An 18,649-nucleotide genomic window follows, 5' to 3' on the forward strand; every position below is an offset into this window, starting at 1 on the left:
GATAGAAGGAAAATGGTACTTTACATTTTACTGATTACTAATGAACATATTTCACAAAAGATGTGTTAGGGTTTTTCATTGGAAAATTTGTTGAATCTAAACTGAGTTTAAATTAATTATTAATATGTAGTTATATATAAATATACAGTTTGCTACATTGAACTATATGTATTTAAATACATAAATATCAATAAATATATGTATATGTAAGTCAGCACAAGTTAATTTTCATTTTCCTACATTTTTGGAAAAAATGGGGAATTTCTAGGGTTCCCTAGTTACTAGAGGAAAATGCAAGAAGTGCAACTTTAGTATAATGTAGTTGGGTAGTTTTGTGTGTACTTTATTGACACCTAGTCTCATGAAGAAATGAGTTTGCATTTGCTTAAACAATATACTTAATTCGTTATATGCTTTTATTATTCATTATTTACTTTTTGGCCTTTAAACTCTCTGCAGTTTTGGATTCTTTTCTCTGTGAAAGGAAAATATCTTGGGCCGCCCAAATCACTAAGCTAAAGGAAGAAGTCAAGCTGGGAACTGCTTAGAGCAAACCTGCTTCCCATTCTGTTCATAGTCGCCCCTCTGCTAACTGAGATAAATAAATATCTGATTGCCTCCTGTGGAGGGGCTAATCAGAAACTCAAAAGAATGCAACCATTTGTCTCTTGTCTACCTATGACCTGGAAGCCCCCTCCCTGCTTAGAGTTGTCCCGCCTTTCCAGATAGAACCAAATGTTCATCTTACATATGTTGATTGATGTCTCGTGTCTCTCTAAGATGTATGAAACCAAACTGTGGTCTGACCACCTTGGGCACATGCCATCAGGACCTCCTGAGGCTGTGTCACAGGTGCCTGTTCTCAACCTTGGTAAAATAAACTTTCTAAATTAACTGAGACCTGTCTCAAATTTTGGGGGCTCACAACTGCATTTTCTGAGAATCTCCTTGGTTATAGGTTCTCTTACCTCTCTCAATATAAACAGTGTCAGGGACTCATTAATGGGACTAAATCTTTCATTCCTTTACCTGTAAATACTACTGATAAATCTACAACTTGCTTTTGAGGCTTTTGTTTGGATGAGGTGAGAATGTAAAGTGCCTATTTTAGGACATACTTGACATTGTCAAGGGATATAACAAGGTCCTTTTGAACCTTCACATTTACAAATCTATTGTAGCATATCACTTCCCCCAAGAAGTGCATATGAAGTAAGTAGAACAGAATAAAGGCTTTTTGAGATTAGGATACTAGACAGTTGGCCAGAGTCATTAATTACTACCTAAATGGTTTGTTTTTTGACATCAGCCTTGCAGTGTTCACAATTCAGCTTTGAGTTTCAGCAGATTACTTCCATGTTATTATGACCCTTGGATTATTCATGAATAGTTGAATCTCTAGATGTTAAATATGTAAATACCAAGAGCCCTCTGTAAAGTTCCTGATAAGTATTCGGTGGTCAAAAGGTAGCCTATATTTAGAATTTCTGTGTTAGTAGAGGCCCCAGAGAGGTTTTTCCCTAACCTCCTAACTTTATAAGTGAGGTGTCCAGGTTAAGTAATGTGGTTGTGATCCTCTGGCTGTTGAGTGTTGGAGCTGCATCACAGACCTCTGTGATACCAGCGTCTGTCAGTCCTGGGATTTTTGCCAACAAGTCCCATGCACTCTCTGTTTAGATCCAGAGAAGGCTCTTAACAAAATCAATCTGTATACTGATTGAGTTCATGTTTATATACATTTCACTTTTAACATTTATCCTAAAACATGACTCATATGCCTTAGATATTTTTCCTCCACCCCTAGTGACCTGGCAAATGTGGTTTTCCTGGCTATCCTGGCCTGGGTGTGTGTACTTTCTCCCTCAGGCCTATGTTCTTGTAACCCCCGCTCCCCCCACCCCCATTGTGTACCCTGTACCTCAGTAATATGAGTTTAAAAAGTTTTCTGATTAAGCCATGCTGTTTCAAACTTCTGTGACTCTGTAGGTTATTGCCTGGAGTATTCTCTCCTCTCCCACAACCACTTTTCCTCCAAGAGTCTAAAGCCTTCTTTAATCCCTGTTAGCAGTGTTCATCTTGTCTACTTTGATATACCCTTAACACCTGTTGCAGACCTCCTATCCCTCTATTACAGCATGTATCACAGTGAATTGCAATAATTTATTTTCGTACTTAGCTTCCCCATTAGACTCTGAGAGTAATGCTAGTTGCTAACACTTGACTTGTTATGTGAATAAAATAACTAAGGAGATTCTATGAAAATGTTTCCTTCCTGAGCAAGGAACTATAGGTATCATTAATAGAGTCCATTAATCTTTGTCAGGGAGTGTCCTCCCACATTGTCATGCTCTAGGAATAACATACGCAACTGAGTAAGAAGTCTAGGTGGGCTGTGTTTTGGTTCATGTGTTCTGTTTTATCTTTTGTTTGGTGATGCAATGGTTTGAAGCATAGGTGGTTAGATACCATGGGCAAGCATCATAATCACATTATGAGATAGGAAATTAGTGAGGTTATTAAGATTGTTGTTAATTCACTGAAAGGAAAGTGGTCATTTGGGAAAACTTGTTAGGTTACACTTGAAGTAGGCATAGTTTTTCAGGATTATCTACAGTTCACTTCTCTATCTCTGTTATTTGTCAATAAAATGTCATATGCCCTTTTAAAACTGCACTTAGTTTTCAAATGTCTTTTTATTTAAAAATGATATTGGTATTATACAAGGAATGTACAAAACATGATACTAAATTGCAGTGTTTTTAATTACTTTTCAATCATGTGGCCTTTTTTATTTTAAAGGGTTTTTAAAGATTAAATATTTAATTTGTCAGTTATTTAACCCAATTTTATTCCAGCAGAAGCTGGCAACTCCCATTCCTTGCCCCTCCCCAAGTTTTGATGTGCTTTACATTATGTTAGGTATTGAGGGATAGTAATGAGAGACAGGACTAGCTGGATTTCCTAGGCCGACTAAGAATTCCTAACCCTGCCTGGCGCGGTGGCTCACGCTTGTAATCCCAGCACTTTGGGAGGCTGAGGCGGGCGGATCACGAGGTCAGGAGATCGAGACTATGGTGAAACCCTGTCTCTACTAAAAATACAAAAAAAAAAATTAGCCGGGCGTGGTGGCGGGCGCCTGTAGTCCCAGCTACTCGGAGAGGCTGAGGCAGGAGAATGGCGTGAACCCGGGAGGTGGAGCTTGCAGTGAGCCAAGATTGCGCCACTGCACTCCAGCCTGGGCGACAGAGCGAGACTCTGTCTCAAAAAAAAAAAAAAGAATTCCTAACCCTAGCTGGGGAAGATGACTGCATCCACCTTTAAATATGGGGTTTGTAACTCAGCTTACACCTGACCAATCAGTTAACTAAGAGGGCTCACTAAAATACCTATTAAGCTAAAAGCAGGAGGTAAAGAAATAGTCATCTATCGCCTGGGAGTATGGGGTGGGGGAGGGACAACAATCAGGATATAAACCTAGGTATTCGAACCGGCAGTGGCAACCCCCTTTGGGTCCCCTCCTGTTGTATGGGAGCTTTGTTTTCACTCTGTTAAATCTTGCAACTGCACACTCTTCTGGTCCATGTTTGTTAGGGCTCAAGCTGAGCTTTCACTCGCCGTCCACCACTGCTGAACGTCGCCATCGCAGACCTGCCATTGACTTTCACCCCTCTGGATCTGGCAGGGTGTCCGCTGCGCTTCTGATCCAGCAAGGCGCCCATTGCTGCTCCTGATCAGGCTAGAGGCTCGCCATTGTTTCTGCGTGGCTAAGTGTACACATTCATCCTAACTGAGCTGAACACTGGTCGCTGGGTTCCACGGTTCTCTTCTGTGACCCACAGCTTCTAACAGAGCTATAACACTCACCTCATGGCCCAAGGTTCCATTCCTTGGAATCCATGAGGCCAAGAACCCCAGGTAAGAGAGCAAAAGGCTTGCTGCCATCTTGGGAGCAGCCCGCCATCATCATGGGAGCTCTAAGAACAAAGACCCACCGGTAACATCTGGTGGCCTGTACAGGGATTCTCCAAAGCCCTGAGTCATATTGGACCACTTTCACTTGCTATTCTGTCCTATCCCTCCTTAGAATCGGAAGAAAATACTGGGCATCTGTTGGCCATTTAAAAATGATTAGCGTGGCTGCTGGACTTAAGACTCAGGTGTGAGGCTTTCTGGGAAAAAGCTAACAGCCCCTATCTTGATTGGGAGCATTGGTCTGCCTGGAACCAGCTTCCGCTTTTACAATTTTCCTGGGGAAGCTGAGGGCCGACTAGAGGCAGAAAGCTGTCATCCTGAACTCCCGGCACTGGCCAGTCGAGATCATGGTGCAGCCAGAAGTCTGTAATCCACAGTCGCCCATGCATGCACCCCTACCTCTCCTTCTGACCCATACCTCCTGGGTCCTGACCACCACTTTCTTGAAAGTGTAGCCCCAAAATTCTCCTTACCTCTGAATCTACTTCCTCCAGTCCCTGCCTCCTAGGTACTAATGCTTCAGACTTTCACTCCCTCTCCCAAGTATTAGAGCAAGTTGTATCTCCAAAGGGATCTAGGGAAGCTCTACACTGTGTCCTTAGGCACCTAGGCTATGAACCCAGGGAGTCTTGCCCCTGGTGTCTCTCCCAATTTAGGTATACAGCCCTCGACATGGGCAGTTATGTGGGACCTGTTCCCCACCACCCTTACCAGGGCCCCAAATTTGTAAATGGCTAGGAGGGTTGCTCTCCCATTGTGTAAGATGCTCTCCTCCCCCAATTTCTACCCAGCTTACACCTGCCTACAATACAATCTCCAAGCCTCGGCTCCTTGGCCAGGGCCTTAGAACTGATAATCCAGTACTTTAACAACTGGAACTGGGTCTACGACAACATAATAGATCAGGATGAAAGCGAATTGAATAAATTAAAGGGAGGAGCATATTCCTATAGTTGCAAATGGGGGCAACGAGTGAATGTCCTTCCGCTATGTTCCCAAAATTCATCTACCAAAGGGGAGGGAGAAAGAGAGGGGAAAAAGAGAGAAAGAGGCAGAGAGACAAAGGGAGTCAGAGAGAGAGAGAGAGACAGAAAGTCAAAGAGAGAGAAAGAGAAGTAGTAAGGAAAAATGTGTACCCTATTCCTTTAAAAGCCAGGGTAAATTTAAAACCTATAATTGATAATTGAAGATCTTCTCCGTGACCCCATAATACTCCATTACCACCTTGTTGTTTGTGTAAACAAGGGCGTAGCCAAAAGCGCTGAGGCCACTGACAACCCGTAGCCTTCCTATCAAAAATCCTTAACCCAGTAACCTGCAGATGGCTCAAATGCATTCAATCTGTAGCAGCAACTGCTTTGCTAGCAGAAGAAAGTGGAAGAATAACTTTAGAGGAAACCTCATTATGAGCATACCTCACCAGTTCAGAAATATCCTAAGTAAAAAAGGCAAAAAGGTAGCTTACTAACTCAAAAATCTGAAAGTATGGGGCTATTCTTTAGAAAAAGATGATTTAACATTAACCACTGAAAATTCCCTTAACCCAGCAGATTTCCTAACGGGATTTAAATCTTAATTACTATACAAAGTTCCAACCAGACGTAGGAGGAACTTCCTTGAGGACGATAAGTGGTTCCTCCTGGGTGATTGAGGGAAAAAAACACAATGGATATTCAGTAATTGATAGGGAAACTCTTGTAGAAGCAGAGTTAGAAAAATTGTCTAATAATTGGTCTGCTCAAACTCATGAGCTGTTTGCACTCAGCCAAGCCTTAAAGTACTTACAGAACCGGGAAGGAACCATCTGTACCAATTCTAAGTTAATTTAGACTAAACAAAGTCTTATTAATAGCAAAGGATAATTGAAATTCCAGACTTACAAGGTTTTCAACAAAAGTAAAGTTGCTAAAATTTAACAGTGTAACACATATTATCCTAACTTCTAATCTTGTGGCCTTAGACAGTCTAGTCCACAGACATGAAGGAAGTTTGCTTTGGAGAAAAATGGTTATCACCATAAAAAAAAAAAATTCTATCTCAATGCTGACTCAAAAGGTTATCTACACCCTCTCTGAAATGAAATTTGCATAGGAACTGTTGTTTATGGGAATGCACTTTAATGGGGCAACTGGTTTGTTATGAAATACTCAGGAACCCACCCCAGCTCTAGAACTCGCCCCTGAGCACAAAGGCAATGTTGGGCAAGCTGGTAAAGGACCATTGGAATCCAGCAGTCTGGACCCCTTTCTTTGTGGTCAAGAAAGGCGGGAAAACAGGTGCAAGACTGCTACATCTGTGAGCGTAACTAATCCAATAAGCAGAGGTCCATGGGTGGTTATGCATTAGGACCATAGAGGACGCTGTAACACTAATGCTTATCGGAAAATGACTAGGGGTGCTGGCATCCCTGTGTTCTTTTTCCAGATGGGAAACGTTCCCCCCAATGCAAAAACGTCCCTAAGATGTATTCTGGAGAATTGGGACCAATTTGACCCTCAAATGCTAAGAGAGAAATGACTTATATTCTTCTGCATTGCCTGGCCACAATATCCTCTTGAAGGGGGAGAAACCTGGCCTCCTCAGGGAAGTATAAATTATAACACCATCTTACAGCTAGACCTCTTTTGTAGAAAAGAGGGCAAATGGAGTGAAGTGCCATATGCGCAAACTTTCTTTTCATTAAGAGATAACTCGCAGTTATGTAAAAAGTGTAATTTATGCCCTACAGGAAGCCCCCAGAGTCTACCTCTCTACTCCGGTGTCCCCCTGGCTCCTTCCTCAACTAATAAGGACCTCCCTTCAACCCAAACGGTCCAAAAGGAGATAGACAAAGGGGTAAACAATGAACCAAAGAGTGCCAGTATTCCCTGATTACGCCCCCTCCAAGCAGTGGGAGGAGGAGAATTCGGCCCAGCCAGCATGCATGTACCTTTTTCCCTCTCAGACTTGAAGCAAATTAAAATAGACCTAGGTAAATTCTCAGATAACCCTGATGGCTATATTGACATTTTACAAGAGTTAGGACAATCCTTTGATCTGACATGGAGAGATACAATGTTACTGCTAGATCAGACACTAACCCCAAATGAGAGAAGTGCTGCCATAACTGCAGCCCGGGAGTTTGGCAATCTTTGGTATCTCAGTCAGGTCAATGATAGGATGACAACAGAGGAAAGAGAACATTTCCCCACAGGCCAGCAGGCAGTTTCCAGTGTAGACCCTCACTGGGACACAGAATCAGAACATGGACATTGGTGCCACAGACATTTGCTAACTTGCGTTAGCAAGGAAAACTAGGAAGAAGCCTACAAATTATTCAATGATGTCCACTATAACACAGGGAAAGGAAGAAAATCCTGCTCCCTTTCTGGAGAGACTAAGGGAGGCATTGAAGTAGCATACCTCTCTGTCACCTGACTCTGTTGAAGGCCAACTAATCTTAAAGGATAAGTTTATCACTCAGTCAGCAGCAGGCATTAGAAAAAAACTTCAAAAGTCTGCCTTAGGCCCGGAGCAAAACTTAGAAACCCTATTGAACTTTGCAACCTCAGTTTTTTTATAATAGTGATGAGGAAGAGCAGGCAGAACGGGACAAACGAGATTAAAAAAGGCCACCGGTTTAGTCATGGCCCTCAGGCAAGTGGACTTTGGAGGCTCTGGAAAAGGGAAAGCCTGGGCAAATGGAATGCCTAACAGGGCTTGCTTCCAGTGCGGTCTACAAGGACACTTTAAAAAAGATTGTCAGAATAGAAATAAGCTGCCTCCTTGTCCATGCCCCTTACGTCAAGGGAATCACTGGAAGGCCCACTACCCCAGGGGACGAAGGTCCTCTGAGTCAGAAGCCACTAACCAGATGATCCAGCAGCAGGACTGAGGGTGCCTGGGGCAAGCGCCAGCCCATACCATCATCCTCACAGAGCCCCAGGTATGCTTGACCGTTGAGGGCCAGGAGGTTAACTGTCTCCTGGACACTGGCACGGCCTTCTCATTCTTACTCTCTTGTCCCGGATGACTGTCCTCCAGACCTGTCACTATCTGAGGGGTCCTAGGACAGACAGTCACTAGATACTTCTCCCAGCCACTGAGTTGGGACTGGGTAACCTTACCCTTTTCACATGCCTTTCTAATTATGCCTGAAAGCCCCACTCCCTTGTGAGGGAGAAACATCCTAGCAAAAGCAGGGGCCATTATACACCTGAACATAGGAGAAGGAACACCCCTTTGTTCCCCTACTTGAGGAAGGAATTAATCCTGAAGTCTGGGCAACAGAAGGACAATATGGACGAGTGAAGAATGCCCATCCTGTTCAAATTAAACTAAAGGATTCTGCCTCCTTTGCCTACCAAAGTCAGTACGCCCTTAGACCTGAGGCCCAACAAAGACTCCAGAAGATTATTAAGGACCTAAAAGCCCAAGGCCATGCAGTAGCCCCTGCAGTACTCCAATTTTAGGAGTACAGAAGCCCAGCGGACAGTGGAGGTTAGTGCAAGATCTCAGGATTATCAATGAGGCCGTTGTCCCTCTATACCCAGCTGTACCTAACCCTTATACTCTACTTTCCCAAATACTAGAGGAAGCGGAGTGGTTTATAGTCCTGGACCTTAAGGATGCCTTTTTCTGTATCCCTGTACATCTTGACTCTCAATTCTTGTTTGCCTTTGATGATCCTTCGAACCAACGTCTCAACTCACCTGGACTGTTTTACCCCAGGGGTTCAGGGCTAGCCCCCTTCTATTTGGCCAGGCATTAGCCCAAGACTTGAGCCAGTTCTCATACTTGGACACTCTTGTCCTTTGGTATGTGGATGATTTACTTTTAGCCACCCATTCAGAAACCTTGTGCCATTAAGCCACCCAAACACTCTTAAAGTTCCTCGCCACCTGTGGCTGCAAGGTTTCCAAACCAAAGGCTCACCTCTACTCACAACAGGTTAAATACTTAGGGCTAAAATGATCCAAAGGCACCTGGGCCCTCATCGAGGAACACATCCAGCTTATACTGGCTTATGCTCATCCCAAAACCCTACTAACTGTTGGATGTGCCTCACCCTGCACTTCAGGCCATACATTTCAATCCCTGTATCTTTAACCTCCTTGTTAAGTTTGTCTCTTCCAGAATTGATGGTGTAAAACTACAAATCGTTCTTTAAATGGAGCCCCAGATGCAGTCCATGACTAAGATCTACCGTGGACCCCTAGACCGGCCTGCTAGCCCATGCTCTGATGTTGATGACATCAAAGGCTCCCCTACCAAGGAAATCTCAACTGCACAACCCCTACTATGCCCCAGTTCAGCAGGAAGCAGTTAGAGCGGTCGTCAGCCAACCTCCGCAACAGCACTTGGGTTTTCCTGTTGAGAGGGGGCACTGAGAGACAGGACTAGCTGGATTTCCTTGGCTGACTTAAGAATTCCTAAGCCTAGCTGGGGAAGGTGACCTCACCCGCCTTTAAACACGGGGCTTGTAACTCAGCTCATACCTGACCAGTCAGGTAGTAAAGAGAGCTCACTGAAATACCCATTAGGCTAAAAGCAGGAGGTAAAGAAATAGTCAATCATCTATCACCTGAGAGCACCCGGGGAGGGACAATGATCAGGATATAAACCCAGGCATTCAAACCGGCAGTGGCAACCCCCGTTGGGTCCCCTCCCATTGTGTGGGAGCTTTGTTTTCACTCTGTTATATCTTGCAACCACACACTCTTCTGGTCCATGTTTGTTACTGCTCGAGCTGAGCTTTTGCTCACCATCCACCACTGCTGAATGCCACCTTCGCAGACCCACCATTGACTTTCACCCCTCTGGATCTGGCACGGTGTCCGCTGTGCTTCTGATCCAGGGAGATGCCCATTGCCGCTCCCGATCAGGTAGAGGCTTGCCATTGTTTCTGTGTGGCTAAGTGCGTGAGTTGGTCCTAATCAAGCTGAACACATGTCTCTGGGTTCCACAGTTCTCTTCCAGGACCCATGGTTTCTAATGGTGTTGTAACACTCACTGCATGGCCCAAAGTTCCATTCCTTGGAATCTGTGAGGCCAAGAACCCCCCAGGTCAGAGAGCAAAAGGCTTGCTGCCATCTTGGGAGTGGCCCACCACCATCTTGGGAGCTCTAAGAACAAAGACCTGCCGTTAACAGTAAGATAAGAAAGACATAAGGCTTTCTCACTAAGTTTGTATAAATTCTAAAATTCAGAATAAGTTTTATATGAGGTATTAAAAATTTGGCTTATAATTATAACATCTTTATTTTATAGCCTATTTAAAAATAGGTGTATATTTAACTACAGATGTAATACATTCTTGAAAAGGAAGCATAGTGTAACATTTTAGACTGAGTGTGGACTCTGACACCAAGTTACCTGGCTTAAAGTTCCAGTTTCGTTATTTACTAGCTGTGTAGCCTTAAGTAAGTTCCTTAGCCCCTTGCTGCCTCAGTATCGTTACATGTAAAATTAAGGTAATGAAAATGCCTACATTATGAGATTGCTGTGACTGGTGAACAGGTCGGCATGTAAAATATATGAAACAGTGCCTGGCATATTTTAAAAGCTAGATACGTTTTAGGTGTTACTATAATTGAAATAATCCATAAAATTAGAATTCCCCATATTATAAGAGAATAGGAAATATTGTCAGATTTTTGTATCACATAACATAATTTTTTAAAAATTTATTTAAAAATCTACAAACAGTAAATTTCACTTTTTAAAAAATATACTCTCTATGGATTTTCACAAATGTGTATAGTCTTGTGACTGTCAGATGTGTGAACTGGAACAAATCCATCTTAAATAGGAGCTGGGTAAAATGAGGCTGAAACCTACTGGGCTTTTTCAGACAGTTAATGCAGACAAAATGCAGTTAATGCAGACAAAACTGCATTTTCAGACAGTTAAGGCATTCTAAGTCACAGGATGAGATAGGAGGTCACCACAAAATACAGGTCATAAAGACCTTGCTGATAAAACAGGTTGCAGTTAAGGAGCTGGCCAAAACCCACCAAAACCAAGATGGCAACAAGAGTGACCTTTGGTGGTCCTCACTGCTACACTCCCACCAGCACCATGATAGTTTACAAATGCCAGGGCAACGTCAAGAAGTTACCCTATAAGGTCTAAAAAGGGAATGCATGAATAATCCATCCTTTGTTTAGCATATTATCAAGAAATAACCATAAAAATGGGCAACCAGCAGCCCTCAGGGCTACTCTGTCTGTGGAGTAGCCATTCTTTTATTCCTTTAGTTTCTTAATAAGCTTGGTTTCAGTTTGCACCGTGGACTCACCCTGAATTCTTTCTTGGGCGAGATCCAAGAACTCTCTTGGGGTCTGGATCAGGACAGCTTTCCTGTAACGTGACCTAACTAGGAAATAGAACAGTTTCCTCAACCCCCTAAACTTCTTCTTCTTCTTCTTTTTTTTTGAGAGGGAGTCTCACTCTGTCACCAGGCTGGAGTGCAGTGGTGTGATCTTGGCTCACTGCAACCTCCGACTCCAGGTTCGAGTGATTCTCCTACCTCACCCTCCCTAGTAGCTGGAATTACAGGCACGCGCCACCATGCCCAGCTAATTTTTGTATTTTTAGTAGACGGGGTTTCATCATGTTGGCCAGGATGGTCTTGATCTCCTGACCTCGTGATCTGCTCCCCTTGGCCTCCCAAAGTGCTGGGATTACAGGCATGAGCCACCACGCCCGACCAACCCCCTAAACTTACATTGTGTTGTTTCTTTGCAGTCAAACCATCTCCCTACTTCTAATCTTTGCCAACCACTGATCTGTTTCCCTAGCCTTTGGGTTTGCCTTGTCTGGAATGTCATATAAATGAAATAATCCAGTAAAAGATTTTAAAATCATATCTTTTGAGTCTGGCCTCTTTCATTCAGCATAATGCATTTGAGATTAACTCAACATGTTGCATGGATCAGTAGTTTGTCGTTATTCTGAGTAGTATGCCATTGTGTGGATGTACTACGATTTTGTTTATCCATTCTCCCCGACTGACATTTGGGTGGTTTCCAGTTTTTGGTAATTACGAATAATGCTGCTGTAAATAATTATGTACAGGTTTTTGTGTGAACATGCATTTTCATTTGTCTTGGATATTCAGTAGAATTTCTGGGTTTTATTGTAAGTGTATATTTAGCATTTTAAGAAACTACCAAACTTTTCCAAAGTGGCCATCCCATTTTGCATTCCCACCAGCAGTGTTTGCAAGTTCTGGTTGCTGCATATCCTTGTCAGCTCCTGATATTGTCAGTGGTTTTATTGTTTTTAAAATTTTTTTTTAGGTATTCCAAATAAGTATATAGCTAGCATAATTTGGAACCAAGTTTGTCCATCAAGCTCTTGAGACTTGGAAGAAGATACAGAATAGGGCTAGATTAAATGCAGAGCCACATAGGAGCTCATAAGGAAGAGATGGAGAGACCATTAAATTTGTGAGAGCTTTGCAATATCTGTCACATTCACTGTTGTAATCCCCAGATGATTAACATAGTGTCTGGCACACGGTAATTGGGATATCTTTGTGTGTTTATTGAATCATTGAAAATCAACCAGTGATTGAAAGGGAAGGAATAGAAGTAGGATGGAAGTAATTTTAGATTAGATTTGGTCTGAGTAATCCCAGTATATTCATGTGACACACACCTTTCTACCTGTTTTAAGTCTGAGTTTAGAGACATATTTCAGGGCTAATTTCTGGCCCCTTTGCAGGAGAAAGAGAGCATGATATAGCAGAAGAAGCAGTAAGCAGAAAAGATTTGATGCTACTAATTTGTTGTGTGGATTTAGGAAAGTCTTCTTAACTCTCCTGAGCCTCAGCTTCATCACTGCATAATGAAAATATTTTATTATATGATAGCTAAGTTACTTTATTTTTTTTTCTATTAATCACATCAAATCAGAAATTGGTGAGGAAGAAGCATGCCAGAGCCCTGATAGGGGAAGCATTATATGTGGATACAACGTGAAGTGTAGCTCTGCAGGGAGTTGAGGGGTGAGTGTTAAACATAGAGCTAGCTAATCACTAGCTGGCAGAAAAAAAAAAACACTAGATAGAAAAAGGTAGTTACAGGGTTTCAAATAGAGCAGCAGCATTGCAGGACGCGGGGGCGGGGTGGGTGTATAAATGGAAGTAGGCATTGAGAATACCACATTTAGATGTTTGTAGGTTATTTTTATTTTTATTTTTTTCTGGGGAGAAGCTAGGTATAGTGTCATCAACATAAAGAGGAGGACCTGAGCCTCAGAGAAAGCAAAGTTGAGGATAGGTGGTAACACAGACCACTCCAGGCCCCATGTGTGAGCTCTGGGAATTGTTCAGCCTGCTGCTTTCCAGTGGCCTTTTTCTCTACCATTATTACTCCGTTAGCCCACTTCTTAAAAGTTTAGATCTAGAGTTTAGCAAAAAGCCAGCTCTTAGTTGATATTTATTCAGTTTGTACTTTGAAGGATTTTGTACACATACTGTCAAGTATCAGTAGAAATTTAAAAATAGTAGTCGGCTGGGCACAGTGGCTCACGCCTGTAATCCCAGCATTTTGGGAGGCTGAGGCGAGCGGATCATGAGGTCAAGAGATCCAGACCACCCTGGCCAACGTGGTGAAACCCTGTTTCTACTAAAAATACAAAAATCAGATGAGCGTGGTGGCGCGTGTCTATAATCCCGGCTACTCTGGAGGCTGAGGCAGGAGAATTGCTTGAACCTGGGAGGCAGAGCTTGCAGTGAGCCCAGATCGCACCACTGTACTTCAGCCTGGCGACAGAGTGAGACGCCATCTCAAAACAAACAAACAAAAACTTAGTAGTCAATCTTGATTGTGTGTTTTAAGGGATTTGACCTGTTTTGTTGTTTGTCTGACATTTTTCAAAAGCACCATGACATTTGAAAATGTATTCTGTTTCCTGTTGTGATTCTTTTAAAATATTCAGAGGTCTTGATCTCTCGGATACCCTTTTGCTATATAGATTTTAAGGCTATTTTTTTCATCGTTTTAATGTTTCTAACAATTTTATTCTGAGGCAAAACACAGTTTTTCTCTAACATAGTTTAGGTTGTAAAATCAAATGTTTATTCATTTTAGACTGTGTTTCCAACAAGCATTTATTTTAAAACATCAGTATGATGCTCTGGTTATGAGGACCCCCTACAGTAATCCTTTGGAAATAGCCAGTGAAGAGTCTAAGTTCTACTTAACCCTTCAACTCATAAAGAGTCAATTAAAGACCAAGTACCCAAGATGTTATTTTCAGATTCTAATATAAATAATTAATATTTCTGGATTTTAAAAAATTTCAGTGTACTTTGCTAACTTGCCATTGTTTTTAGGTGTATAGTAGTCCCCTCCTTACCCACAGTTTTGCTTTCCGCGGTTTGAGTTACCCAAAGTCAACTGTGGTCTGAATGTTATATGGAAAATTCCAGAAATAACCGATGGGTTTTAAATTTGTGTGCCATTCTGAGTAGCGGGATGAAATCTGATGCCATGCCTCTCTCGTCGCAACCAGGACGTGAATTATCCCTTTTTCCAGTGCGTTGATGCAATATATGCTATGCTACCTGCCGGTTAGTCCCTTAATAGCGGTTTTGGTGATCAGATTGACTGTCGAGGTATAGCAGTGCTTGTGTTCAAGGAACCTTTATTTTACTTAATAATACTTTATTAATAATAGTTATTATTAATCTCTCACCATGCCTAATTTGTACGTTAAACTTCATCATGATATGTATGTAATGTATATGTAGGGTTTAGTACTATCTGTGATTCAGGCATCTACTGGGGGTCTTGGAATGGATCCAAAGTGGGGACCGTTGTACTCAACTTAGGAAACTCATCTGTAGTTTTTAGTCAATTGCTTCTACTTCTGGGTAGGAAAAACTCTGCAATATTTTATGAGTTTGTGTTAGATAACACCTTAGAAAAGAAAATACATGGTTTTATGTTAAAAAAAAAAAAAAGCTTCTTAAACTAGATAACTCTTTTTGGTGGTCAGATATTTGCTGTGTTGAGAGTATCCGTTTCTTTTTTTTTTGAAACAGTCTCACTCTGTCATCCCAGCTAGAGTGCAGTGGTGCGATCTTGGCTCACTGTAACATCTACCTCAGCCTCCCACGTAGCTGGGATTACAGGCACAGTACCACAGCTGGCTAATTTTGTATTTTTAGTAGAGATGGGGTTTCACCATGTTGGCCAGGCTGGTCTCGAACTCCTGGCCTCAAGTGATCTGCCCCTCTCAGCCTCCTAAAGTGCTGGGATTACAGGCGTGAGTCGCCGCACCCGACTAGAGAGTATCAATTTCTAATGTACTGGCAACTTGTTAGACCAGTAGAGCATGTAGGAGGGTCACCTTTTTGAAATTCAGGCTCTTATATTGTTTATTACAGCCTTTCTGTAGCCCTAAAATTAGTGATCATTTTATGCTCCATCATCCTGAAATTGAATTTGAGCGGTTAAATGTATAGTAACAAAATATATCCTTTTTTATATCTTTCAGAATCATGGTGTCATGGAAAGGGATTTACTTTATACTGACTCTGTTTTGGGGAAGCTTTTTTGGAAGCATTTTCATGCTGGGTCCCTTTTTACCTTTGATGTTTGTAAACCCATCTTGGTATCGCTGGATCAACAACCGCCTTGTGGCAACATGGCTCACCCTACCTGTGGTAAGTTACACACCAGAGGAGACTGTCTGCTTGTACTAGAGTGCCCCCCACCCCTGATAGATACCTAAATCCATGGATGTTCAAGTCCCTACAGTATTTGCACATATCCTATGCACATCCTTCTGTATGCTTTAAATAATCTCTAGATTGCTTATAATACTGAATACAACGTAAATGCTATGTAAATAGTTGTTATTGTTAGGGAATCATATTGCTTAGGGAATAATGGCAAGAAAAAAAAGTCTGTGCATCCTCAGTACAGGCTCAACCATCCTTTTTTCCCATGGATATATATTTGATCCATGATTGGTTGAATTCACAAATGCAAAACACAGGAATGTGGAGGGTTGAATGTATTTTGCTGTGTTCCATTGGGCTTCTTAGATATATAGGTTGGTTGGTTTTTGTATTGTTTTAACTGGGATATTTTAGACCATTATTTTTTTCACATTTTTTTTCTGCCTTATTCTCTCTCTCCTCATTTTGGGACTACAATTAAATGTATGTTAGATTGATTATCTTTTCACGTATGTCACAAAGGTTCTCTTCCTTTTTTCTTCCCCTGTATTTTTTTCCCTGTATTTTTCATATTGAATGATTTCTATCTATCTGTTTTCAAGCTCAATGACCCTTTCTTCTATCATCTTTAATCTGCTGTTTTGTTCATCTAGTGAATTTTTATTTAAAATACTGTTAAGTTCTGGAATTTATTTTGGGTTCTTTATTGGTTCTGTTACTTTCTTGAGATTTCTCATCTATTTATTAATTATAGCCATATTTTCCTTTAAGTCAGCTGGATGATGTCTAGTACCTTTTACTCTGTCAGGGCCAGTCTTTTAGGCAAAATTTCTTGCTTTTATGCTTCGTTTTGTGATTGGATTGCAAGAGTAGTTGGCAGGATCTCTTAATGTTCATCTAGCAATTTTTTATTGTCTGCTATTTACCTAGCATTTTGCTGGATGCAGTGATGAACAGGACAGATAATGATCTCTGTCCTTGAGGAGATAATAGTCCTCTACCTAAAATATCTTATCCTAATTGTAGATTTACAGAGCTTGACTAATTTCTTTTCTGGCTTTCATTTGACTGAAAGTCTTTTTCTTTTTTTAGAGGACAGAAGTTGACTTCCCAGACTATTAATTTTTAGAGTTACATTTTTAAATTAGCTTTAAAGATATGAAGCCCAGTGTTTCATTGCAACCTTAAACATACCATTTACCATAAAATACTCATTTTTTGTTGTTGCTTAACCACTATCACTCTCTATTTACAAGGTGAGTATTTCTCTATATACATAAGTAAAATAAGAATACTGTTCAGTTTACATAATATTAATCATCACAAGTAGATACTTCTAAAATGTCATCTACAAACTGTATGTTAAGTAATTTTACTGTCATCATACAGAGACATTTCCTATTGAAACATTTGACTGTTTTCATGTCATTTATATAACTATTTTTAGTGTTTGTTTCATCATCTGTAAAATAAAGAAATTGGAGTAAATGATCTTTGAGATCTATTCTGGATTCAGAATTGTATATCCGATTGCAAAGCAAACATTCAGAGGTAAATGATTTTTTGTAACAGTCATGTATTGTTACTGTACTTCATTTTCTAAATGTCATCAGTTTTCTATAGTATATAATCTTTTAATTATGAACCACATATTTTTGTTGAATCTTTCTGCCAAAACCTTGAGAGTTCTGAGAATAGGTAAAAATTACTACAATTGTAATGCTTTACAGTGTCCAGTCACTCTAATTTTTGGAGAGTGAGCATAAGCAGAGTGCTTATTTTCACAGACATTGCAGACAGATATTTGGTTTCACTATTGGCCTTCCCACTTTCTAGTCATTTGAACTTGGCTAAGCTCCTTAGCCTCTCTGTAAGCTTTTGTTTCTTCATCTCTATAAAAAGGGGTCTTAATACTACCTACCTACATCAGAGAGTCATTGTAATGACTAAACGAGATAATAAATATATAGCCTTTTTAGTATAAGGCTTGCCATTTGGTAAGTACACAGTAAATATTTGGTATTATATTAATTTTAGTTTTAGTTTTAGTTTTGCTTTTATATTAATTTTAGGCTAAACTGGTGTTTTGAAGAAAATTCAAAATATAGTAGCTCAAATACGGTAGAACTATACTGACTTACAGGTCCAGTCTGGCAAGGTCCCTACGGTCTCTGATGTCATCAAAGGGTTCAGATGTCTTCTATCCTGTTAATCCACCTAGCTTGGCCTCCAGCCTGGTATAATGTCCTCTTGGATTTGGCCAAGACTGGGTCACTGCCACTTCTTTGCCCCACTCTGGAGGAAGTCCAGAGCAAATGCTTTCTTTCTATACCAGTGACTCACATGTCTAGTATATAGCAAGTTGCACATATCACTTTTGCTTACTCTTTTGGTAAGAGCAGCTAAAAGCTGTAACAGAACCTGGGAAATGTCTTTTTTTCTGGGCAGCCATGTGCACAGTTAAAATTCTTACTCTGGAAGAAATGCTGATATTTATAGGACAAGTTATCAAACAAATTCTGCAATAGCTATTTCTGGTATTATTACTGCTAGTAGCATTACTGTTACTGCAGAATTACATTATATACCTACAGTATTTGTATAGTTTCAACTACATGCACTAGGATAGGTAAGGGAAGAGTGGGCAGAGAAGAGAATGAATTTTTTTCTGCTTCATGTGAGATGAAATGGGAAATATGAGTGGTTCTCTGCTGAGTGTGATTCTTGTGTTTAAAGATAGATATTTTTAAACAATATACAAACCAATCACTTTGTCTGATGGTCAGGTAGGGTAATATCAATATAGTACAATTTTGGGAGAAGATTGGCCGAGCTGGACTTACTGATAGTGTGATCTTTTGAGATGCACCATCCTATGAGATTTTCAAAGATAATTTCACCTATTCCTAACTTTTGTCTTATTAGCTGTTTGGACAGTTTAACACATAGGTGAGATTTAACTACCACAGTACTAGTAAAAAATTAGTATTTGGAAAACTG

General features: G+C 40.9%; 1 protein-coding gene across 6 annotated transcripts in view; it reads left to right on the forward strand.

Moving 5' to 3' along the window:
- LCLAT1 (lysocardiolipin acyltransferase 1) overlaps positions 1-18,649 on the forward strand; it is a 201,969-nt gene that overhangs the window by 72,066 nt on the left and 111,254 nt on the right. For all 6 annotated transcript variants that reach the window (XM_058426479.1, XM_032172608.2, XM_058426476.1 and 3 more), the window contains one exon: positions 15,463-15,631. In XM_058426479.1, the coding sequence (XP_058282462.1) occupies positions 15,467-15,631 (165 nt within the window). In that variant the 5' untranslated portion in view covers positions 15,463-15,466. The remainder of the gene's footprint in view (positions 1-15,462; positions 15,632-18,649) is intronic.

The sequence above is a fragment of the Hylobates moloch genome, unplaced genomic scaffold, assembly GCF_009828535.3.
Source record: "Hylobates moloch isolate HMO894 unplaced genomic scaffold, HMol_V3 SCAFFOLD_13, whole genome shotgun sequence".
Classification (NCBI taxonomy): domain Eukaryota; kingdom Metazoa; phylum Chordata; class Mammalia; order Primates; family Hylobatidae; genus Hylobates; species Hylobates moloch.